Source organism: Penicillium brevicompactum, assembly GCF_028827555.1.
Source record: "Penicillium brevicompactum strain IBT 35665 chromosome Unknown utg000009l_segment0_segment0, whole genome shotgun sequence".
NCBI lineage: Eukaryota > Fungi > Ascomycota > Eurotiomycetes > Eurotiales > Aspergillaceae > Penicillium > Penicillium brevicompactum.
The window spans coordinates 708,646-733,168 of NW_026623212.1; the positions used below are offsets into that span (position 1 = coordinate 708,646).

At 50.4% G+C, this 24,523-nt stretch overlaps 10 protein-coding genes across 10 annotated transcripts; 5 read left to right on the plus strand and 5 right to left on the minus strand.

Annotated features, from left to right (window-relative positions):
• Positions 1–357: 357 nt before the first annotated feature.
• Positions 358–1,376, minus strand: N7506_011713 (cytochrome c oxidase subunit VI; the record flags this gene model as incomplete). Its single annotated transcript, XM_056961004.1, has 4 exons — positions 358–473; positions 550–667; positions 815–860; positions 997–1,376. The coding sequence occupies 4 exons, from the start codon at positions 1,374–1,376 to the stop codon at positions 358–360; spliced, it is 660 nt and encodes a 219-aa protein (XP_056805538.1).
• A 1,435-nt stretch (positions 1,377–2,811) lies between these two features.
• N7506_011714 (elongation of very long chain fatty acids protein) lies at positions 2,812–3,952 on the plus strand (the record flags this gene model as incomplete). The annotated part of the gene is made up of 3 exons (XM_056961005.1): positions 2,812–3,222; positions 3,278–3,560; positions 3,615–3,952. 3 exons carry the CDS (start codon positions 2,812–2,814, stop codon positions 3,950–3,952), a joined length of 1,032 nt encoding a protein of 343 aa, XP_056805539.1.
• Positions 3,953–7,036: 3,084 nt separating this feature from the next.
• N7506_011715 (uncharacterized protein) lies at positions 7,037–8,351 on the plus strand (the record flags this gene model as incomplete). Its single annotated transcript, XM_056961006.1, has 2 exons — positions 7,037–7,701; positions 7,745–8,351. 2 exons carry the CDS (start codon positions 7,037–7,039, stop codon positions 8,349–8,351), a joined length of 1,272 nt encoding a protein of 423 aa, XP_056805540.1.
• Positions 8,352–8,953: 602 nt separating this feature from the next.
• Positions 8,954–9,365, minus strand: N7506_011716 (uncharacterized protein; the record flags this gene model as incomplete). Its single annotated transcript, XM_056961007.1, has 3 exons — positions 8,954–9,007; positions 9,060–9,151; positions 9,209–9,365. 3 exons carry the CDS (start codon positions 9,363–9,365, stop codon positions 8,954–8,956), a joined length of 303 nt encoding a protein of 100 aa, XP_056805541.1.
• Positions 9,366–9,792: 427 nt separating this feature from the next.
• N7506_011717 (tyrosine--tRNA ligase TYS1) lies at positions 9,793–11,391 on the minus strand (the record flags this gene model as incomplete). Its single annotated transcript, XM_056961008.1, has 7 exons — positions 9,793–10,289; positions 10,372–10,456; positions 10,591–10,716; positions 10,764–10,927; positions 10,982–11,024; positions 11,088–11,196; positions 11,258–11,391. The coding sequence occupies 7 exons, from the start codon at positions 11,389–11,391 to the stop codon at positions 9,793–9,795; spliced, it is 1,158 nt and encodes a 385-aa protein (XP_056805542.1).
• Positions 11,392–11,766: 375 nt separating this feature from the next.
• Positions 11,767–15,849, minus strand: N7506_011718 (phosphoribosylformylglycinamidine synthase; the record flags this gene model as incomplete). The annotated part of the gene is made up of 1 exon (XM_056961009.1): positions 11,767–15,849. The coding sequence occupies one exon, from the start codon at positions 15,847–15,849 to the stop codon at positions 11,767–11,769; it is 4,083 nt and encodes a 1,360-aa protein (XP_056805543.1).
• A 2,592-nt stretch (positions 15,850–18,441) lies between these two features.
• On the plus strand, positions 18,442–20,218 carry N7506_011719 (MFS transporter; the record flags this gene model as incomplete). Its single annotated transcript, XM_056961010.1, has 4 exons — positions 18,442–18,862; positions 18,920–19,523; positions 19,578–19,909; positions 19,962–20,218. 4 exons carry the CDS (start codon positions 18,442–18,444, stop codon positions 20,216–20,218), a joined length of 1,614 nt encoding a protein of 537 aa, XP_056805544.1.
• Positions 20,219–21,138: 920 nt separating this feature from the next.
• N7506_011720 (ankyrin repeat domain-containing protein) lies at positions 21,139–21,978 on the plus strand (the record flags this gene model as incomplete). The annotated part of the gene is made up of 2 exons (XM_056961011.1): positions 21,139–21,437; positions 21,495–21,978. The coding sequence occupies 2 exons, from the start codon at positions 21,139–21,141 to the stop codon at positions 21,976–21,978; spliced, it is 783 nt and encodes a 260-aa protein (XP_056805545.1).
• A 255-nt stretch (positions 21,979–22,233) lies between these two features.
• Positions 22,234–23,142, minus strand: N7506_011721 (uncharacterized protein; the record flags this gene model as incomplete). Its single annotated transcript, XM_056961012.1, has 2 exons — positions 22,234–22,962; positions 22,990–23,142. The coding sequence occupies 2 exons, from the start codon at positions 23,140–23,142 to the stop codon at positions 22,234–22,236; spliced, it is 882 nt and encodes a 293-aa protein (XP_056805546.1).
• A 756-nt stretch (positions 23,143–23,898) lies between these two features.
• On the plus strand, positions 23,899–24,346 carry N7506_011722 (TOM13-domain-containing protein; the record flags this gene model as incomplete). The annotated part of the gene is made up of 2 exons (XM_056961013.1): positions 23,899–24,180; positions 24,236–24,346. 2 exons carry the CDS (start codon positions 23,899–23,901, stop codon positions 24,344–24,346), a joined length of 393 nt encoding a protein of 130 aa, XP_056805547.1.
• Between the last annotated feature and the right edge of the window lie 177 nt (positions 24,347–24,523).

A 24,523-nucleotide genomic window follows, 5' to 3' on the forward strand; every position in this document is an offset into this window, starting at 1 on the left:
GTATAGTTCTCAATAGAACGACCTTATATATAACACAAAATTCCAAGAGTACCCCGAGTAGGAAAAGGAACCTTCGATTGAGATTCGGTGTTAGGCGTTTGGAGGCGTAGCTGTAAGACCTCGGGATGATTGAACAAGATGGAATCAGATAGATTAAGCACCAACCAAGTAGGTACAAAAGGACCTTCTAAAAAACAGCGGCATCAACAACACAGGAGATCTCAGAAGTATGTATACAGTTTTCTCTTCTACCCAACCTGATCCTCAACCAGTCAGACAGTGCTGGATAAATAACGTGCAAGGGGGATTGTTTGTTTAAGAGAAAATTGACGTGCAAGAAGAATTTATGATGCGAATCTACTCCTGGGGGTAGAGCTCCTCACGGAGAGCGACGCCAAGCTCCTGGCGCAGACCCTCGAGAGACTCGAGGTATGCCTTGTACTGATCGGGGTTCTCGACCTTGGCCTTGATGCCTGTTCGAGATAAGGTTAGCTTAGTTCCGACGCTATATGCACGATGGCATTGAACTGAAAGATGGCGAAATCGTACCCTCGAAGACGCGAACAGCGGTAGGGTAGTCGTTGACACGGCGGGCGGCCTTGAGGGCGGCAGTGAGGACCTCAACGGAGGGAACGAGATCGTAAGCGAAGCAGTTGTTCAGGTTGCGCTATTGCGAAGAAGACATAAAGATTAGCCATTTGCCAATTGTTGCATATCGACCGCATGCTGAATGACGGGTGTGGCTGATGCCGTGGTGCCATGTATCGCAAGTAGGTCGCGTATGCCTCGGGAGGAGTCAAGGTCAAAAGCATACCTGGAGCTCGAAAACGTCCTGCACACCCTCGAATTCCTTCTCGAATCTGTTATTGGAGGGCCAGTCAGCACGACAGGTCCCAATTCTTGTCCTATTGATTGCCGATGATTGTTCCGGGAAGCGGCTATGTGCGACGATTGTGCTCGCGTTGCGCCGTCCATGGCTTGCGATTGGGTTCGTACCTGGCGGAGAATTCTTCGAAGGTCTCATCCTCGTGGCCGGAGAGGAGCTTGGAGGTGGTACCGAAGTTGGAGGCGCGGACAGCGGACAGAGTGACCGGGGACTGCATCCGAGAGCGGGTGATTTGAGGAGCTCTGTAGAGGCCGTTGGGGCGGATGGCGCGGGTTGCCATGCGGAAGACGGAGAGGGACGACATTGTGAGAGGAGGACCACGGTTGGACCGAACGGGAACAATGGTGAGGGGAGAGGTTTGGATGGAGACGGGAAGGGAGGTGAGAAGTGCTCTAGGATTTTGCGGGTGGTGTGGTGTTGACGCCTGAGGCAGAAGGACGGGTGCTGAGTCATGTTTTAGGTGCATCCGGTCGGGCCCGCGCCATGCCATCTTGATCTCAAATGCCGCCCTTTGATTGGTCGGAGTCTGGTTGCTTTTCAAGATGCCTCCATTGGCTCGAGTCATGACACCTGCAGTTCTAGAATATATCCTCCTTGGGATGTACACAAGTACTCCCGAGGTCCCTACCTTAAACTGTGGTGAATTTATCCCCATTTGAGAAACCTCGGACTTAAAAGGCATTGATCCAGGTACAGATTGATAACCAAAACTTGGAAAGTGGAATCAGGTAAATAGCTTTGGGCAGTAACTATGTATTCGCTGATGTTGGGTTATGGGTATTTGCCCAATGCCTGTATATCCCATGTCCGAGTATGTCTGATCTGGCAATTGAATCATAGACACCTGGGCAATGGGTAGAGAGACAACGATCTCACCTGAATTCGCTTCGATTTTCAAACCTTGAAACCTTGGAATGAGCTATATTATATACACCACCTCGGTATCAAGACAGAGGTAACGACAATCTGGAGTTTGGCCAGAACACCGAAGGAGCACATTCCCCGGTCTGCCAGATGGGAGCCGACGAAGAGAAGTAAATTTAGTGTACCAAAAGGCAATTAGCCACCCTGGATTTATGCAAGAGACATTTCGAAGCATTGATGATCAATTGACTCTCGTCGAAATTTCCAGTTACTACCCAAGTGAAGCAAACTTTTGAGACTATCTGCGTAGCATGGGACTTCGGATTAGTATGTGCATGGGGGCTGGACTCGCTTCAATATTATGACCAGATGACGATGGAGTATATCTTTATAGTCGCAGGAGCGATTCCAACCTCGGGACCATGCCATTGCCCAAACAAGTGCAATTTCCATGGGTCAAGCCGGTAGAAAGCCAGATTCTTAATCCAACCTTTTGGGCATGGATATGGTTCCGGGGATGAAACAACGGCGAGAGACCAAAAAAAAGAGCAGATGAAGATCACCATGATATCTCAGGAACTCAATTGTCAGAGGATCAGATCCTCGGCAAGACCGATAAATTAGGCTATATAGTTAGTACATAGATGACAAGGTGATTTGCATGTGATAGCCCGACGAAGTGCACTAGATCTATCATAGTCGAGTGCTGAATAGACAAAGAGCTTGTCTCCAAGACAATATGGAGTATTCCGTATAGTGTTGAAACAAGTCAATAAGGCTGGGGACGTTAAGACGTCTGCGATCGGAAGGAGGTGGATGTTCCCCTTTTTATGCCCACGCTAAACCCTTTTGGGTTCTCAACGGACGCGCCGGACGCAAAAAGTAGGAGAATCTCCTGTCTTCTCCAGGATCTCTCCTTGTTTTTCTTTCCCACGCCTCCCACTTTCTTTATCCTTTTTTTCCTTTTCTCTCCCTGGGCCATCGAGGTTTTCTTTCCTTTCCATCGAGAGTCGTTCACTTGCGTCGCCATCCTCGCATTGGATCAACAACACTCCGTCACAATGGCGTCCGAAATCCTAAAACATGTGTCCACTCCGACCCTCGACCGCCCGTTCGGTGTGCACTTGTGGCCTTTGTTCGATATGGGCTTCGAGAAGGTCATGGGCTACCCTGCCAGCGAGTTCACCTTCGCGCAGAACGTGACCCCTCTGTCCACCCTGAAGGAGACCACCATGATGCTCATTACCTACTACGTGCTCATCTTCGGTGGTCGTGAGGTCATGAAGAAGTTGCCCGCCTTCAAGCTGAACACCTTGTTCATGATCCACAACCTCGTCTTGACCCTCGTCAGTGGTATTCTCCTGGTGCTCTTCATTGAGCAGCTTCTGCCTACTCTTGTCAGACACGGCGTGTTCTACACCATCTGTGACCAGCGTGGTGGTTGGACTCAGCCCCTCATCATTCTGTACTACGTAAGTGATCCTGGGCTGAATCAATTGACCTGCAAATGTTGACTAATGCGCGCAGCTCAACTACCTGAACAAATACGTCGAGTTCATTGACACCATCTTCCTTGTCCTCAAGAAGAAGCCATTGACCTTCCTCCACACCTACCACCATGGTGCCACCGCTCTTCTCTGCTACACCCAGCTTATCGGTGTGACTGCCGTGCAGTGGGTGCCCATCACCATCAACCTGCTGGTCCACGTTGTGATGTACTGGTACTACTTCCAGAGTGCCCGTGGTGTTCGCATCTGGTGGAAGAAGTATATCACCATGTTGCAGATTCTCCAGTTCGTCATTGACGTCGGTAAGTGGTCGAAGCGCATACTTGAGAAGAAGAACCAACACTGACAATTTCCAGGCTTCATCTACTTCGCCTCCTACACCTACTTCACCTCCGCCTACTTCCCCTGGTTGCCTAACATGGGCAAGTGCGCCGGTGAGGAATTCGCTGCCATGGCCGGTATTGGTATCATCAGCTCCTACCTCGTTCTCTTCATCTCCTTCTACATTGCCACCTACAACAAGGCCGCCAAGTCCGGACGTCCCCGCCGCAACACTGGCCAGAAGTCCCTGGTCGAGATGAGGAACTTCGAGATCCCTCCCACCACCCCCGCCAACGGTAGTGTCAACGGTAGTGCCAACGGCAGCGCTACTGGCCGCTCCAACGGCCCCGTCACTCGCTCCCGCAAGGCCTAGATTCTGAGTGGATTCTAGTCGCCTCTCAACACTTCCCTTGAGCGAGCCCAAATAGCTGCCGCTAGGCTATTAGACCGACCGTCTGACTAGTTCAAGACGAGCCGAATCGCAATTCCACATGCCGCCTGTGGAGAAATAAAGCAGAAAGAACGAGTGACTGCTCTTGGGTGATGCGTCTCTATATTTGTTTAATGAATGACCACCTCATGATGCCAGGTCTACTACCCGGACATGGGGTATGTGCCTCGGAGTTCTCGGAATGCACGCGCCGAAACGTTGGAAACCAGCAGGGCGAAGACCGCTAGGCACTATATACCATCCCGACCCGCGCGGGGTGGTTGTCTTGTCCTAGAGTCTTGTCCTGCTTGTATTTTATAATGTCATTTTTTTCTTCTTCTCCTGTTCATGTTTGTCGTTATCACCCTGTTGGCAGGCCATTCGATTGTACCCTTCCCCCCTTGTTATTAGTATCACGCCCATTGATAGATGTGTGGCCAAAACTAAAATAAATATAATCATGTTTGACTATCTGGATCAGAGATGAAGATGGCGTGGAGATCGTAATCCAACTACCTACACCTGGGCAGTACTCCGTAGATACCCCGACCATGTGTCTGGCCCGTGGTTGAATCACATTGCAGCCGGGGATGATTGACATCCGGACGGCCATGCTATCAGGTTTGGCTCAAACCTTGGAACGACAGGGATCCCGAAACGCAGTCCAGTTCCCAAGCGAAGACCAACCTCAACAAACAACCCCAACTTGTTGATATGGCAACATGAAAGCTTGTCAATTGAATCGTCCAAGCACGTTAGATCAGTTCTCCATACTCCATACATGCGTGCATGTGTGGTATCACAACAGCATCGCCAAAAACCTGAGAGGTCCGTGAAGTATGGAGACCTCGTAGATCGCATGGCCTGTGCGAAAGCACAAACAACGCCACAAAGTGACATATCTCACGGGCCGATTCGTAACACAAAGACAGTTGCACAGTCCAAGGGGAGTTCAAAGAGCCTCAGCCATTCAAGATCAGGGGTTCCGAGGTCAGAGACAGCAAGGCAGCATCCAGCCTCGTACTCCGTACCCAACCTCAAGTTCGACCTTGGGATGACCCAGCCATCAAGAGGCTGGGCAGCTTCTACACCGTATCTTTGATCAATAACGGTACCGAGCTGCATTATTAGGTGGCTTGCTTATGCGAAAAAGGTAAAAAAGAAAGAAAAATCGCCTTGCATCTGCCATGCGGAAAGGATCTTGGTAAAAATCATGCAGACTGCAGGATGCAGCTAGCACAGACCAGATGCAATAAAGAGGCGGGTGGAAAAACAGGAACAGGAACAGGAACAGGAGACGGGAAAAAAAAAATAAAGTAATGGCATGATTAGACGCTAATAACCCGAGGTGATCGACATGAGCAAACGCAAAAGCGTTGAATCATATGGTGACACTCCGTCCGCGGAGCGGGAGAGCGGTTCCAAGAAACCCCGTTGAAGAGTGTCAAGACATTCCGGATTAATATCTGTCCTCAAGGCGATTCGCTCACTTAATCCACCTGGCGATAGTGCGATGTCATAGTGCGCGTACCTGCAGCGAACCTCGACAGAGTGCAGTAGTCAGATAGTGAAGCCGGAGTCCTTGCCGGATACGGCCTGCAAGAAGCAAATGGTGTGGGCAATAGTGGATGATAAAAATAAATTCTGTGGAGAGAATTCGCCGACTTGTGACAGGCGGGTTCGAGGCAAGGGTTTTTTTTTAAGAAAAAACTTGTATTTGGAGAGGCTTGGAAGAACTTCGGGAGGCTGTTCAGGGCTGGTGAAAGGTTTTGCAAGGGAACGGGGTGGTTGCTCTTGTCATTCCAATGTCCTGTCCAGCATCCTGTCCAGTATTCTTCTCATCCGATCCATCCGATCCTACATTACGATCCTTCGCGTCCTTCAGGGCTCTCAGGGCTTTCAGGGCCTGCAGGTCCTTTAGGGTATGACGAAGGATATCCCCCTGAAGGCCCGAGAAAACCCCCTTGGCAAGGACGGAGCATGTCGGTAGCTGGATACTCCGGCGCGAGACGCTACGGTTTGAAGCTAAGACGCCTGGGGGGTTCGTCGTAGCGTGTTTGAGCTATACATGCCCCACTGATCTCAGGCGGCGGCTAAACTTGGCAACTCTTGTGGTTAATGACACTTTAATCAGATCCTACTCTCTCTCTCCACTCCCAATTTTCGGGCGATGTCGTCTTGGAATTCGAATCTATTTGTAAATGGGTACTCCATCCCGCTGGCTTTTTTCCGGGTATACTGTGATTGGATGCTCAGCTCGATTCCCATATTTTTCCGTTCTCCAAGCGCCGTTGGATAGTGATTTTCTCGAAGTGGACTTTGCGGGAATGATACGTAGCCAATCAACAGACGAATTGCATAGTTCGTGTGTTTAGGTGCAGGGGCCCTTGACCAACGACAGCTCACGTTGATATATCAGATTTTATTTTCTTTCTGCATTAAGCCATCTTTACTCCGTACTACAGCAGTTGATTAATTGATTAATTCTTACTGATTTTACCTAACTTAGCCTCTTTTCATCAAAAAAGGTTTGCTGAAACTGCCCCAACCCCCGCCCTATTTGTTCCTCATGCAAGGGTTGATACCAAATCACATCACTCCTTCTCTCTCTGCTACCAACGTAAGTGGCCTTGCTAGCCTTTGCTTCTCTCCTACACGTGCACAGGGCCCTGGAAAAGTCCCTGGGTGGATCATGGCTGGTTTCTTCATGGACTTTTCCTTTCCTTTTTCCTTTCTCCATTTTTTTTAGAATATATTATATTTTGCATCCCCTGGGAGCTCCTGAGTTCCGCTCCCTTTAAAGAGCCTTTACACCCATTTTGCCGCCTAGGATCTCTCCTTTGCATTTTTCTATCTCTGAGGGGTTGTGTCTCCTTGAGCTGGTCTCCTGTATACCCTGTCTTCACTACTATTCATAGAGGGCTGGCTTCTCTGCTCTTCAACTGTTTCGAACCGCCTCTGGGATACGATATTCCTACACGACATTGCTACTTGCCTTTTTTTTACTACTCTCTCTTACTCCTTAATATGGCCATGTATGAACCAACTATCGGCCTACACCGCTTGAGTCGTCACAGTCTCCAGGATCGCTATGAATCCGACGAAGAGACGGTATCTGAATCCGATGCTGGTCCCCAAGATCTACTTTCCTCTCCAGTCGAATCCAACCGCGGAACCTTCGACTCAGATCTCAGTACCGATGAATCATCGCAGATGGACCCTGAGTCTGACCGTGAGGAGCGCCTCTTGTCGCCTCCGGTAACTAAACGACCCAGGCCCGTCTCCACGGACACCATTAAGAGAAATGGCAGCGCGGTCTTTGGCGAGGAGGCATATGTTTTCAACCCCGAGGACCAGATGGTCCTAGAACTACCCTCGCCAGACTCTCCTCTCCAACTGGCATCCAGCATGTTCATGCAACCATCAATCTATGCCTCCCCAAAGCCTCGACTCGCCAATCATAGGTCTCGATCTCCTTCTCCCTCATCCATCTTCTCCGTTGAGGAAGCAGACATTCAAGTTGCCCAGAAGGTCACCTTTATGGAACCTCGCACCCGTCCTACAGTCGTCCTAATCAACGCCCTCGGCTCACGAAAGACCCCCAAGTCTCGTCCCAGCTCTCGCTCACGGGAAAGCAGCAGAACCCGCCCTGCAACCCTCAGATCAGACAGCCGACTGAACCGTCCAGAGCTGTCCAAGCGAACCCCCCCTCTCAGAAATCACAAACCCCCCAAGCCTCCCATTCGATGAATCTCCTTCAGCAACAATCAACCGAGTCTCCGACATCCCCTCAGTTCCCTACCTCCGCACCCAAGATCGTCGCCCCAGAACCTCAAGCTCAGACATGTCCCCTCCACCCCTAACCATCCGACGTGAATCTCGCCGGCCCCCATCAACACGCACCTCTAGCAGCACCAGTGCCCCTTACTCCGTCCCAACAACCCCCTTCTCCCCAGAAGACTCTACCCTGTCTACGATCCACGATCATGATCACGAAAGCCTACCTAGCCTTACTAGAACCAGCAGTCCTGTGTCCATCGCTTCCGCAAAACGCTCAGCAAGCTACAGCGTCTCAAACATCCTTTCCCATCGCTCTCCTTTAATGATGCGTCGCATGACGAGGAAACATTCTTCCTCCAGTGTGGCTTCATTGAGCAGTCTACGCTCCGAGTTCGATCCTCATGGCCCTGCTTCCTCGCAGATCTCAGTCGCTACTCAGCCGATTCGTGCCGATACAAATATCGTGCGGAAGTCGAGCCAGCGCCGCCATGCGCGCCATAATAGCTTCGCGCCTGGTCGTGGATTTCTGGGATTGAAGCTTGGAAAAAAGAACAAGTCTTGATTTGTTCTGCTTTCTATTTCCTATTGTGTTCTTTTTGGAGCTACTTTCACTCCGCTTTTCGTTTGCCTCTGTTTCTGTTCTTGCTTTTCCATTTGCTTTTGATACTTCATATTTGTAATGTCTATGGGTCGGCTTTCTCTTTTGTGTTTTTCAAGTTAAACTTCGGCGTTGGTGGCTATTTCTCGGACTTTGTTATTCAGCCCCTTGTGGAGACCGAAGTGTTCCAGGATGTTTAATGTCTATTTCTTCCATCTCAATGCTTGGGTGGTACTATTTTGGGTGGTTTGTTCTTCTCGAGTTCAGCGACTTGTTTCTCAAACGCCTTTTTGCGATCATGCAACTCCATTCAATAGGAGAATCCATTCCTGCACTCTTTACTTCGTGCTGATTATTTACTCTTTACTCTTTATCCACCCACGGTTCACGGTCCACGGCCAACCGTGTTTTGAATAATCCCCCCGTGTTTCAACCCGAAAATAGCCAAACTTAACGATCTCGATTAGATCGAAAGCTCATGCTCTCGTTTCACGTCGCATTCCAGTTCCTCCATTCCGTTCTCCGTCCTCCGTGCTTCCCGTCTTCCCGTCCGAGCCTCGTATCCCTTATTCCGGCAACACGCAAGCAATGTTCCCCGTCTTCTCTATCTCCGTAACAAGCTACACGGTCCACAAATTAACACAGATCTCCCCATCGTCTCGGCAATCTTACCGGATCACAGCACGCAGCCTTTGAATCCGCCTCGCACGACTCATACGTCGTAGACCCATCCGCCGCCTCGTCGATCTTAACCGCTCTCGTGCCTGGATTCGTCAGTCGTTACAGAAACTCTTCACTTGAAACCCTTTCACAATTCGTACATGTGTTGCCCGTGTAGAGAAAGCTCAGGATCGGGTATTCGACTAGGTCCTTGCAACAAAGACCCGGTGGTCCTGCGGGGATAGGGTTGACGGGCTTGATGCAGGAGAACTCGCTGACTGCGAGGGCGACAAGGCTGGATAATACGAGGAGCTTCATGTTGATTGAGGTGTTGGGAAAAATAGGAGCGGATCTGCGATCTGCGATCGGATGGGAGATGAGATGTGACGTAGGGGTTCGCGGATCCACTCTTTTGCCGGATTGGTGCTACAGTACGGAGTACGGAGTACAATTCGATTGTACGGTCGGGAGCTAGTGGGATTCCATGTTTGAAGAGGATTTAGGGCGTTCTGTTCTAAGTGGGAGACGTATAGAACGTCGACCCAGGGTACGAAGGGCGGAGCCCAAAGTACGGAGTAGATGGAAGAACCTTGGAATGCTTGGGTGGGTCGGTAGTTTGTCCACGCGCTTGGTATAAGTGACATTCAATGCTAAGACACATGTATTCTCTCTTGGTGATTTTTGTCTTCAGACCGTCTGTTCAAAACTCCACTCTATGCAGATGATTGGCTGAAGTACTTGCACTTTAGATGCTTGTCTGAGCAAGCTGCTCAGTAGGAGCATCTTCCGCAGGCTTGGCCTCTTCTGGCTTCGCGTTTTCTTGCTTAGCACCGGGGAAACGAGAGCCGCGGTCCTTGACCTTCTTCACCTTCTTGTGAACCACGGGAGGAGGGTAGGCCTTCAATGTGATCTCCTGCCAATCGGCGGAGGCTTCGTATGCTGCCTGGATGGGGGCCATCAGGCTGACCATGGCAGCTGACACAGCGGGCTTCAGGATTTGAGGAGTCAAGAGATCCTTGGCGTAATCTTCCTTGACTTGAGCGATGGAGGTGTAAACCAATGGCTCGGCGTCCCTGCGCTCAACGCGGAATTCACCGTGGCCGTTAAGAACAGCGGCTGGGAACAAGATGTTCTCGACAATTGAAAGGACACCGTTCTCTTCCACAATCTTGGGGAAGCACTCCGCTTTCTTAATCTTCTTTGCGACAGCCTCTGCTGTGTCCAGCAGGTCGATCTTGGCATCTATTGCTCGTTAGCGGTCGGGTTTCCTATTAGGTCCCCAAAGCAGGGGACAGTCTACGAGCGATTGAGTGATTCAATTTACCTGCGCCGTCAGAAGAGGACATCTTTTGCCCACCGAGTCCAGCCATCATAGGGTTCATGATGTGGGCGCGAACTGAGTATCCGAGCTTGGGGAGCCATTCTGTTGCCGCACTGTGAGGAGTTAGTTAAGCTTGTCGACACGAGTAAGGGATATGCTATGGCGTACTGCAGGTTATGATGTCAGCATTTAACTCTAGAATTGGTGAATATAACAACATACCGTGAACAATTTACGTTGGTCGACTCCTCCAAGCTGGCAATCAGCGTTAAGATGTTGCTCATCGAGCACTTGGAGAATAGGGTAAAGCAATCCAGAGAGAGGCGCATTGCCAGTTTGTTTGACAACCTTTGAAACGTTTAGCGCAAACCAAGAATGTAGAGAAGAATCATTACCTCAGCACCGGCCTTCTTAGCGGCACTCTCAGAGACCATGGAGGCCATGCGGTAAACGTCCATCACATATTCGGGGGATTTTTGGTAAGATGATCCGAGAACGAAGTTCAGCTTTGAGGTGTCGACACCCACAGACTGGACGAGGGCAGTGACGACATTTCGGTCTGGTAGATGTGTAAGTCAATTTATATAGCCGGCTTTAGTTCAAGGATACCCACAGTAAATAGCGCGGTTGTCGACCAATTCGAGGGGTGCTTTCAACTAAATGCGAATGGCCATTAGTTCTCAGTCTCCTCTACGACAGAGTATCCGGGGGAGGCGCACGTTATCGAGGAATCCATGAATATCAGCGAGGAGGACGGTGACCTCGCAGTCTGCCTTGAGGAGTTGCGCGATCTTGAGGGCCGGGAGGAAATATCCGATGTGGGGTCGACTGCATGCGTAGATATTGTTAGGGGCGCCGGTGTTGCGTTCGGTATCCAATTGCTACTAACCCAGTAGTCGCGGTTCCCCAGTACACGCGCGGGGAGCGCTTTTCAATCAAGATCTTCTCGATGATCTCCGGGTTGAGGAACTCCTGGAGGTTGGAGGCGATGAGATCAAAACGGGCCTGGGCTTCGGAGTCCATTGTGTCGGCAGAATTGAACGTGATTCAATGTCCTTATACCAAGAGTCGGTGCCGTAGCGTAGGGAGGGCGATGTCGAGCGTACAAAAGAACTGTGACTAATTTTGTCCGAATAGAGTCACCCCGCCAAGCGATAACCAGACCCACTTATCTGCTGTTATCGGTAAATCCGTAAACCCGTCCCGGCCCGTTGTATAGTGCTACTCTCTATTCCGTACTCTGTACGCAAGAACGAGTGCTTGGAATTGAAACTATAGAAATTTGATTTTGAGAGTCCTATATACCCTAGTGGTCATTCTGATCCTCCTTACGGACCGACTATAGACAAAAAAAAGTGAACATGGAATAAGCTTCGTAAATACATTGAACTACACATTTTAACCGACCCAGCGTCTGGCGCTGTAGAAGACACGTCCCCAAGGACCAATATCTCCCCAGGTCTCGGCATTGGGTGGCAGCCAGCTGGCAATACCGTTCATGACGGTGCGCTCGGGGTGAGGCATGATGGCCAGGACACGGCCGTCGGGGCTGCGCACACCGGCAATACCCTCGGGACTGCCGTTGGGGTTGTAGGGGTACTTCATGGTGGGCTTCAGAGAAGCATTGTCGACGAAACGAACGGGAGCAAGACCCTCGCGAACAAAGTCCGAAGCCGAGACACCCTGAGAGTTGGCGAAAGAGGCACGACCCTCACCGTGGGCAACGGCGATGGGCAGAGAGGTGCCGTCCATACCATGGAAGAAGACACTGGGGTTGGAAGGATCCGGGTCGGAGATGCGGGCCATACAGACACGACCTTCGTATTGTTCACTGGTGTTGCGCTCGAAGCTGGGCCAGTAGCCTGCGCCGGGAATGAGATCCTTGACGCGAGACAAGAACTGACAACCGTTGCAGACACCGAGGGCGAAGGTGTCGGGGCGCTCGAAGAAGTCTTGGAACTCCTTGCGAGTGTTATCGTGCAGCAGCACGGACTTGGCCCAACCTTGACCGGCGCCGAGGACGTCACCGTAGGAGAAACCACCACAGGCGGCGAGACCGGCGAAGCTGGCAAGAGACACACGGCCGGAGATGATGTCGGTCATGTGAACGTCGACGGCGGAGAATCCGGCGGTGTTGAAGGCGAAGGCCATCTCGGCTTGACTGTTGACACCCTGCTCACGGAGAATGGCAACGCGAGGCTTGTTGGCGAAGGGAGAGTATTGGGAAAGGCTGGTCATCATAGGCAGGCCCTTGTCCTTGGGGTCGAAGGTTGGGTTCCAAGAGAGACCGGGGTTGGCGTCATCAAGGATGTTGGCGTACTCCTGGTCAGCACAGTCCGCGTTGTCACGGATCTTCTGCATGGCGTGGGAGGTCTTGGCCCAGGTCTGCTGGAGGCTGGAACGGGTGTTGCGGTAAATCAGAGAGGCCTTGTGGTAGATGGCAAGGTTCTGCTGAGGCTTCTCAGAGACACGTCCAATCTTGTGGATCAGACCAGGAGGAGGACCGCAGGTAGCGAAGCATGAGCGGAACTGGATCTCGTGCTCCTTGCGAACCTGGAACACGGCACCGAGCTCTTCGGTGAAGAGGGACTCGATAACATCCTTGACGTTGAAGGAAGAGCAGATGGTGTCAAGGGAGATGTCAACACCACAGCGGCCAGCGAACATCATTTCGGCCAAGGTGGTCAGGAGACCACCATCGGAACGGTCGTGGTAGGCCAAGACGATTCCAGCCTCCTGAAGCTGCTGGGTAGCATCGAAGAAGTCACGGAAGAGATCAACGTCGTGAACGTCAGGGCACTCAGAGCCAACTTCGTTGAAGACCTGAGCAAGGGCAGATCCACCAAGAGTCTTGCGACCGAATGAAAGGTCGACAAACATGAGAACAGTCTCGCCGACATCGTCAACACGACGAAGAGCGGGGGTCCAGGTCTTGGTGATATCGCCGACGGGAGCGAAAGCGGAGATGACACAAGACATGGGGGCAGTGACTTCCTTAGCCTCGTTGGAGGCCTCGTCCTTCCACTTCATCTTCATGGACATGGAGTCCTTGCCAACGGGAATACTGATGCCAAGCTTGGGGCACAGATCCAGACCGATGGCCTCGACGGCTTCATAGATAGCGGCGCCCTCACCGGGGTGGTTACCGGCACACATCCAGTTGGCAGACAGCTTGACTTGGCTCAGACGCTCAACAAGGTCGGAGGCAGCAAGGTTCATAAGAGATTCGGCAACAGCCATGCGAGCAGATGCGCCCGCGGAAATGAGAGCCAAGGTAGGCTTCTCACCCATAGCGAAAGCCTCACCGGTCTTGGTACCTTGAGCCAAGGAAGTGGCAGTGACCGAGACATCGGACACTGGAGTTTGCCACTTGCCAACCATCTGGTCACGAGCAGTGAGACCACCAACGGTACGGTCTCCGATGGTAATCAAGAAAGACTTGGAGCCAACTGCGGGCAGCGACAAAACTCTCTTGACAGCCTCATCGACAATGTCCATCTTGACTGACAGGTTAGGCAGGTATTTGGCAAGGCTGGAGTCGACAGCAGGAAGCTTCAGCTTGCGCGAGTCGACAGTGCGTGTCATGCGAGGGGTCTTTCCGAAGAGAACAGACAAGGGCAGGTCGATAGGAGCTGGGTACTCCTTGGACTCCCGGTCAAGAAGGATGAGTCTCTTCTCCTCCTCGGAAGTACCACCTCCACGGCCAACGACGGAGAAGCCACAGCGCTCACGGTTGGCAATGGCAGTGAACTTGTTCATGCTGTCCTCGCCAACAGCCATGACGTAACGCTCCTGGGCCTCACAGCACCAGATTTGCATGGGGCTCATGCTGCGGTCAGTGTTGTCGATTTCACGGAGCTCGAAAGTAGCTCCCAGACCGGAATCATGAATAAGCTCGGGAAGAGCGTTGGAAAGACCACCGGCACCAACGTCGTGGATGAACTTGATGGGGTTGTTGTCTCCCATAGCCACACAGGCGTTGATAACTTCCTGGGCTCGGCGCTGAACCTCGGCGTTGCCGCGCTGAACACTGGCAAAGTCGAGCTCAGCAGATCCTTCGCCAGAAGCGATACTGGAGGCAGCGCCTCCACCCAGACCAATGAGCATGGCAGGGCCACCAAGAACAACGAGGAAAGCACCGGGCTTCACAACTTCCGGGTGCTTGATGGCGTGTTGGGGACGAACGGTTCCAACACCACCAGCGATCATGATGGGCTTGTGGTATCCGCGAACCTCCTTCTCGCCATTGCCCACGTCAATCTCAGTGAGCAGAGTACGGAAGTATCCACCAATGCAAGGACGACCGAACTCGTTGTTGAAAGCAGCACTACCAATAGGCGCCTCAAGCATGATGTCCAAAGCGCTGGCAATGTGGTTGGGCTTGCCAACATCGAGCTCCCATGGCTGCTTGTTGTCAGGAATCAAAAGATCCGACACACAATATCCGGAGAGACCAGCCTTGGGACGGGAGCCCCGACCGACGGCACCCTCGTCACGGATCTCACCACCGGAACCGGTGGCGGCACCTGGGTAAGGTGAAACCGCAGTAGGGTGGTTGTGAGTCTCGACCTTGGCCAAGAAGTGGACGACTTCCTTGGTGTGCAACCATTGTCCAGTGGTGGGGTCGGGAGCCCAGAAGGCGGACTCGGCGCCCTCCAGCACGGCGGCGTTATCGCTGTAGGCACTGACGGTGTGCTCGGGGTGCTTCTTGTGTGTGTTGCGAATCATAGCAAAGAGACTGTTTGGCATGGGCTTGCCATCGATGACCCAAGAGGCATTGAACTGCTTGTGTCGGCAGTGCTCGGAGTTGACCTGCGCGAACATGAAGAGCTCGACATCGGTGGGGTCACGGGCAATGGCACCGTTGGGACCATATGCCTCAGCAAGGTAATCAATCTCTGACTCTTCCAAAGCCAGACCGAGTTCCTTGTTTGCTTCCTGGAGAATCTCCTTGGGCGACTTGGTGCTGTCCTTCAGAGAGATGGTCTTGAGCGGCTGGGGAGCGTGCTCAGAGAACATGAGACTCAGCTCAGGTTCATCCTGGCCGATGATCTGGGTCATGCGGTCATGCAGAGTGTCCAAGTACTTCGGCTTGTAGTCCTCAGCACTGCTGCGAAGACATGAAACCTTCATACCCCGCTCAATGCGCTTGACGTACTTCTGCAAACCACAAACGTGGGAGATGCCGGTTGCCTGCGAGCTCCATGGTGAGACGGTGCCGTTTCGGGGGTAGATGTAGAAGGTATCGAATTCTCCGTCGGTCGATTCGAAGGAAGCAGGGACGTCGGTGATGTCGCCGTAACGAAGCAATTGCTCAAGCACCGCACGCTGGGGCTCGTCCAAAGGTTGCGTGGTGTGGACGTAGTGGATCCACTGAGCACGAACATCCTGCACACCAATGCTAGCAGCAATTGCATGGCCCCGAGAACGGGAAAAGGCGACGGAGCCGGGGATGGCCACGAAGGTATCGGTTGAAGTCATTGTGAAGAAAGGTGAGGCGGATTCTCCCAAGTCAGATTGACACAGGGAGACGGGAGGTTAAATCTCCTGATATCGAGGGAGAAAGAGTGGCTCGAGTGCCTCTCTCAAGTGAGCTTGAGATAGATCTCTAGAGTAGACCGATGACTCTATCGCTTTTTTTGTTAAAAAAATTGTCCGCCCCGCACTAAGCCCAATACGGCTTATCGAAGTGGGTCACGTGCCGATACCGGCCGATTTTATAGTTGGCACCAAATAGACTTTTCGGTCTTACTTTCCTCCTGTTTGCCTTGGGATTGATTCATGCTTAAATTCGTCAAAATTAACGTGCAAATTTCATTTTCTTGCTGTAAGGTTGCGTATGTAAGACTTGTGCAGCTCGAACATCACCTGGGCAATACTTTTCTCCGGCTCAAAAGTGCGGGGGAACTCTTGGCATTCGGGTCATGCTATGTGCCGGAACTGCGTATACTCACTGGCCTACGGGTGTTCGAGTGGCACCACCCATGAACAAATAGCTGCTGTATTGATTAGCATATTGTATGTTGTAGACAATATAGTAGTATACGATCAAGCTTTGAAATAGAATGTGTGCTAACGAAAGCTCAGCGGCAATTATCACTCGATATATATGTTGAACTAGTTTCAAGGTCAAAGAAACTCGGGTGTAACCTTGGGGCCTTCCAACTCAATGCGAGCTTAACATGATGACCGGCGTTGAGCGACCACATGGGCAATGAACTGCTTCCAAAAATTGACCCCAAAAATGGATTTTTGAAAACACATTCTTAGGTAATAGGAATGATACGGTCACTTTGCGATGAAGTAGGTATTGACATGAGATGCTATTGTTGAATTTCTGATTCAATCCCGAGGGTTATTTTGCTACATTAAAGTGCATACGCCCGAGTTCGCGGCCACGGTTGCTGGGGAAAGATGTAGATATGAGCCCAAAGCATCTGTCTGGAATATAGTTGAGCGTAATCACCACCAACCTTGGAAGGAACATACCAATTGAGCAGCCACAAGGCTCGAAGTATTGAATGTGCCAGGCCCCATAGTGCTTTGCTAGCAGGGTGCATTCTGGGTAAATTCTTTGTAGAAAAGAATAATCTGGACTAGTTTTCCTTGAGCATGGCCCAGATTGTCTCCCATCTGCGAAACCTTGGAAGCTCTTGATCGGCTTGATCATTCTGCAATTGAGCCCGATCCACTCGCATCAGCTGGAGAGATTCTTTCATTTCGAAAATATCTTGTTTTTTTGGCTTCGAGTCTTTGTTCAAATTATTCACTTATAGATTCAACCGTATCTTTCCAGAATTTCTCTTCATGCATATTGAGCAGCGATTTCTGCACTTTGTGAGACCCAGATGATAATTCCAGCTTTTTCAGTCAAAGGATACGGCACCAACCAGAAAACTCGACCATAGCTGGTTAGGCAGAGAGCGGAATCTAGACCAGAGGTCGCGTGGAGAATCTGGATCCGCATTGCCTGAGGTAAATTCCCAAAGCGGCAATCACAAAAATTTCCTATTTCGGACATATGCTCCGACACCTGCTTGGATGGCAAATTTGCAAGCAAAGAGCAACGGTTCTGTTTCTGATGCGCTGTGGGTCCAGGTGATGGCGTAGGGAGAAACAGAGTTTTCTACAGAGTAGCTTATTGAAGGAAGCTTCACGATCTGTCACACTGCAGTGACATTCAGGGTTGGGATCCTCAGGGGTGGGTGGAACGAAACCAGCTAATAACAATTTATGGAGGCTGGGATATCTTCCGATGGCTGTCTTGACACATACACCGAAATTTCCAGTAAGCAGATTTTACGTCGCTGTCTTCAATTTCCACATTGCTCGGTGGATTTTGCTCTCTTGATCAATCTCACGCGTGACCCTAGCCCAGACCCACTTCGCCAAGATGGGAAATCGGGAAGGATAACAACTATCATGGATTTTGTTGATGACGGCATAACTCTGAGAATTTGTGATTCAAGCTCCCAAAAGTAGACATCATTCGACACGTGATTGTCTCAAAATTTACATTCTGTATAGCATGTATCACTCATAAACTTATATTTACACGATGGGATACTTATTACCGTAAGGAGCATCAAATCCCGTGGGCATCTCGTCAGATTAACGTGGATGATCAAGAATACGGGAAGTTGACATTAGAAACCTTGGAGCATCATATGTAAAGACTGGATCCCTGAGCCAGATTTTTTCTTGGGTAGAACGTGGCAGACTTTGAAGGATAAGTCGACTTTGTACTAGTTGGTTAGTATGTCGATATAAGCTACGGCGTCGTCGTAGCATATTACCGAGTTCGGCTAGCGCCACACTTCCATATCGGGTAATTGATCTTATCAAAGCCTCCCGTCCAGGAACAAGTCAACCGACCAGTGGCTCGTGGCACGACCCTTCCGTAAATGGCCCGTTGATCAAATTTTAGTAGAAGAAATTTTATCGATCATAAGATATAAAAGAATGCGATGCCTCCAGGTGTTCCAAGCTTCACTCCACAAACATCACACTTTATACTTCTATCTGGGTCAGACCCTCCCATATATCCACTAGTCTAAAACGACTTCAATCAACATGGATACACCTCGATCAGAACAGATCCACACCTCCGCGACCAGCCGGACCGCCTCTGTTGGGTCCGGGGAGCAACCCGATTACCTCAACCTACCTGTCCGCGAGGTCAGTGATGGCGCCGACCTTCGCGAATACACCACCGAAACGAGAACGGGGGAGATCATCAAGCCTGTGAAGTCAAATGTCACCGGCAAAATGGAAGATTGGAAGCTCGTCACTTTCACACTCGATGACCCCGAAAACCCCAAGAACTGGTCAAAGGCATACAAATGGTACTGTACCATGGTTGTTGCTTTCACTTGTTTTGTCGTCGCATTTGCCAGTAGTGTCATCACTGCGGACTTGGAAGGACCAATGGAAGACTTTGGCGTCTCTCGTGAAGTCAGCTTGGTTGTTGTCACGGTCTTTGTCGTTGGATTTGGTGTTGCTAAGCATTTCCAGGACCCGATGATTGTGGCTCTGTGCTGACATGTTGCAGGACCAATGGTATTCGCTCCCATGTCAGAGATCTTCGGACGTCGACCACTCTATGCCATTACCCTCCTCATTGCTGTCATCTTCATCATCCCTTGTGCTGTCTCCAAGAACATCGGAACTCTCATCGTTTGCCGCCTTATCGACGGAATAGCATTCAGTGCGCCTATGACTCTCGTGGGTGGCACTCTGGCAGATCTGTGGAAAAGTGAAGAGCGAGGTGTTCCGATGGCAGCTTTCAGTGCTGCCCCATTCCTTGGCCCCGCCATCGGTCCTCTTGCCGGTGGCTTCTTGGGTGATAACTGTGGATGGCGTTGGCTTTACTGGCTCCAGCTGATCTTGGGATTCGTTTCCTGGGTTCTGATCACCTTCACTGTCCCCGAGACATACGCACCCATTTTGCTGAAGAAGAGGGCCCAGAAGCTCCGAAAGTCTGAGAACGATGACAAGTACACCACCGAAGGCGAGCTTGACCCCCGCCCCATGGGAGAGAAGCTGCGCATCTTCCTCTGGCGCCCCTTCCAGCTTCTCTTCCTTGAGCCTATTGTGCTTTTTATTGCACTTTACATGTCTGTCTTGTATGGTTTGCTGTACATGTTCTTCGTTGCGTAAGTCACCCGCCTTTGTTACCAAATGGCCCGAAAGCTGACCTTGAAACCTAGCTACCCAATTGTGTACCAGGGTGGTAAAGGGTGGAGTGCTTCCATGACTGGACTGATGTTCATTCCTCTCGCCATCGGTGTCCTCATGAGCGCAGCCTGTGCTCCCTTCGTCAACAAGAACTACCTCAAGATCTCAGCCCAATGCGGCGGAAAGCCCCCAGCGGAGAAGCGTCTCATCCCGATGATGTGGTCTTGCTGGCTCGTCCCTATTGGTCTCTTCATCTTTGCCTGGACCTCATATACCGATCTTCACTGGATGGGTCCGGCAATGGGAGGATGGCCCGTTGGCTTCGGCTTTATCTTCTTGTACAACTCGGCCAACAACTACCTTGGTATGTTTCAAAGCCCAACATCTCATTTGGATCGCTCCTAACATATTTTTAGTGGATACCTACCAGCACCAAGCAGCATCTGCTCTCGCAGCCAAGACCTTCCTCCGTTCTATGTGGGGCGCCTCCACTGTTCTGTTTACAGAGCAGATGTACAACCGATTGGGCTACCAGTGGGCTAGCTCCCTCCTCGCTTTCATCGCTTTGGCTTGCTGTGCTATCCCCTATGTGTTCTACTTCAAGGGTGAGGACATTCGTCGATTCTCGAAGTATGCCTTCAGCGATGATGAAGAGCAGGCCATCAAAGCATGAGATCTTCAAAAATTGGAGAGAGAGTGAAACGATAGAGAAGTGGTAATTTTGAAGGGAGTTCATCCAGTTTCAATGATTTGATGACTGTTGTTGCTGGCATGACTGATGTGGAAAAGGATTGGATATTTGATGCGGCGTTTGCGATATTTCAAACATTTAGATTACAAAACATAGATATACATATTTTTTAATGCAAATTGATTAATCAACTACATGATTGGCTTCTCAACCCTCTCAAGAAAGAAGGCAAAAGCCTTGGATATGCGTAATACACCAAAACCCCGAGAAACTGCGTGCTGTATTAACCTTGGAATGGTTGAAGAGTAATACTACTTTCAATCTTGTTTTGACGCCACTTCCCCGTCACCTTCTTCGATTCTCCGATCAGGTCGTTATAGAATTCGTTTAACTACGTGGAAAGGATCACAAGGCGGTGCATAACAAGGCCTAATTATATCGCCAGCTACGCAAATTAATCGACTGATATTGAGAAGACTGAAGCAAACATCTTCATCAAACTAATCTTAGTAAGTGGTTGCCCAGGTGTGCAACATGAATCTGGGAACCTTGGAAATGAAGCCTTTTTACAAACATGACATGCCTGCGAACTCATATCAAAAGTAGATTCGTGTAACGTAGGGAGAGTTATTAGTCGGGGGACTTAAGCTACCACCTGGGCAGCTGAAAATTACGTACGACTGTAGCATGAATGGTCACAAATTACGCACTGACATCTATTTAAGCGCCTCGCTCTTTTAAACAATCTTTCTCTTACTCCGTTCCAAGACCGACAAGTCATCTGAACGTTACTCATATATCCTTCACCCACTATGAATATTCTGCTTCCATCAGAAGAGGAACTCGCTAGCTATGGAAGGCTCCAAATTTCTCTTCGAACGCCGCTAGACACAATTGAAAAAATGTGTTCTATGTGCGTCACTGGGGACTTGGAAGGCTTCCAGGATGTGATGGACTCACTGCTGTCGAGGTCTCAACCGGAGGCTTTCAATATAGGAGATCTTCACGATATAATGCTGGAAGCAATTCAACAGAACAGAGTGGAGATCGTCTCGAACCTTCTCTCCCATGGCTTCCCAATGACGCCCCCTTTTGCTCGAAGGGCAGCAGAATGCAAGGCAAAAGGCGTCCTTGAACGTTTCCTTAAAGCAGGATGGGATATAAATGAGCCGGTTGATGTTTTGAGACCTCCTGCACTTTGGTATATCAGACCCACTCCTCAAAATTAATTTCAATAACAAAACATTTATCGTGATAGCTATGCAGTAAAGGACGCCGAGATGACGAGATGGTTTTTGGACCATGGAGCGAACCCGAATGCGCGATGCGAGGTGGACTGCACCCCATTGTCTTACGCTGTCCGAAATGCAAGTCTCAGTGTCATCGAACTGATGCTGAGCCGTGGAGGTGATGTACAAAAGGGGCAGCTTCTTCAGCGTGCCGTATCTCGAGACGAGCAACTCGGAGATGTCATCTCGCTACTGGTCGATAAAGGTGCGCCTTTGAATGCGACAATGTATGAGGATGGCCCGACTCTGCAGCGGTTTTTTCCCATGAGCTTAGGGACTGCATTGCACATTGCAACAGAGCAGGGGAAAACAGACGCGATCCGTATTTTGATACGTCTTGGGGCAGACACTGGCGTGAAGGATGCTAATGGCGATACCGCTTTAGAATGGGCGAGGAAATGGAATAAAACGGAGCTGGTGGAGTTGCTGAGAGATTTGGAAGAACATTCGTAGTCGTGTCATCCAATTTGAACCTAGGAATGAATTGATACCGGTCTGGACACTCTTCTTTCCTCCAAAGGATTTTATCAAGTACTATCTGCACATTTGCTTCTACTGTGGGTAAGCCTTGAGATCTCGTGAACGTGATCGTTCCGTGTACTGATTGCCTCATTATATCATCTGCAATTTTCTTCGCAGGCTTACGTTTATACCCTGTAGGGTTTATTGTACATACAAGTACTTAGATGAGTGAGTTTATATATGATGTCAATCGGACCAAGACGCCCATTGCGAGGCGTAGTGTTCAAATCCATGATCTTCAAGCAACTTGTCAACCCCTGCCCTCCACTCAGTTGGATTGTCTGTGGCTGAATCTTCCAGAATCAGTCCACGGCTTATTCGAAACTTAGTCCGGATCCAACCCCTTGGGAAATATCCAGCAAGCTCCCAGTCAATGATACCAACTGAGCCGGTCTTCGGGATATCTTCCACTATGATATTTCCGGGGCCAAGGTCGGCATGGTAAAAAACAAAAGTTGAGCAGTCCATGCCCATCGATTCACACGCTTGTTGGAGGTTGCCGGGAGAATAGTCATCTTCCGCGCCGTATTTGATAAGATATGGCTCAAGAGCGTTTTTACCATCCACACCACGAAGCACATCGCACTCCCCTTTCTCGAGAAACTTGCAAACATCTACTATGGCGCTCATGTAGTGACGTCTCCATTTTTGATCCAGATTGGGCCAAGCGTCTCCAAGAGTTCGGCCTTGAACCCTGCTCAGAAACAGATATGAGCGGTCATTGTGTTCTGTTTCGTACAAGACCTTGGGGATATCGAAATGTGGGCGCTGGCTATGAACGAACGCCAATGTTGCAGCTTCTGGTGTTATGCCAGGCTCACACAGCTTGACTTTGCAAAAAGCGCTGTTTCCTATCGACCAGACTGCAGAGCTATCCCCGACATCATAAACCAATTTGACTGACTCATTGGGTTGCTATGGTGAGGATGGAGGCGCAGGAACCGGAGCTTTGGTGAGGGTATAACTCATGTCGTCGTCTTGATCATACCAAGTAGAGGTATCCGAATAGCCTTTTGAGCGACGGAGTTGCAGGGGACCGACAAGCAATGTGCTCGCATCCACCTGTTTGATCGACTCCCTGACAGGTTCAACCATATTGTTGACAATCACAAGCTGTAGAAGCGCTCAAGGTTTTTCTCCCCCAACAAAGTGTGGAATTTGGCAGACAAAAGCTTGTAGATTTCAAGGTTGAAGTGAGCTGATATGGAAGGAAGGGAAGACGGGGAGCTTGTGGATATTATACACGTCGATTTAGGTGAAATGTAAATAGCCCTTACGTTGTGGCTAGAAATAGTCCAATCACATCCATGGATGGATGTCAGGCGGGAGCCCTTGACCCAAAGATGGCCCGGGGCGTCTTAAATTGGCCGACAATTGGTCAAACTCTTTAAATTTTTTCCCCAACAGCGGCTGTACGTACGGAGTAGTGTAATGGACAACAGACAAACTGGCCACATAATGCGGAGTCCTACATGGTGGTATCAATAACAAAGTACTCCGTACACCGTACTGAGGTAGCGATAGCAAGGAGGACCATGCTCTTCCACTACAATATGTAGGTGCCTTGTTAGCTTTCAACTTAACCTCTGAATGTGATCAACAGTACTCATTTACTTACACTCGAAGCTCCACTGTTGTCGGCTGCCACACAGAATGCATGCCAAGACCGTGACCCGGCCACCAGATCTGCTGACGTAATCCATAATCCACCGCCGTTCATCGGATCGCATCGATTTGACCAGTCGTCAGTGAACCCTCTCCCAGCCTTGATTCGATACGAAGGGTCAACAGCCCCCCCCAAGCCTCAAAACAAACTATTCTCCATTCATTCAGTCTTTCCAAATCGTCAAAATGGCTTCCGACGCCACTTCGGCCTCGCCCGCCGAGCTCTACGACTCTACCATGACAGTCCCTTCTGACTCGGAGAACTACTCTGCCAACCACGAAATGTCATCCTCGACGCACTCAGATTCAAGCTCCCCAGTTATTCTCTACAAGCCCCCAAGCATCTGGGGACTCTTGCGCGGCGCGGCCATCAACCTTTTCCTCCCTTTCGTCAACGGTTTGATGCTTGGCTTCGGCGAATTGTTTGCGCACGAAGCTGCTTTCCGACTTGGCTGGTCCAATACCAAGGTATGTGCAAATTTGATAACCGCATCGTATGTGACGATAACTGACGTCTTCCCAGATTTTCCCCAACTACCGCCGGTCCCACCCTGTAGGCCCCGGCGTCGAGATGCGGGAGCTACCCTCAGAGCGCAGACGGCCTGGACTGAGGGACACCGCCTCCCTGGAATAAACTTTTAAAGCTTCACATGGTCCTCGAAAAGAATGCATCTCGCGGGACATAAACCGAAGCAACTGTGATTTGGGATTGATACCTGGCTGCTGTGCACACCTTCAGTGATTGTACATAGACCCGCAGAATCGGGGGCGTTTGGCGAATTTAGGACTTGCATCAAGCCAGTTGTTTTAT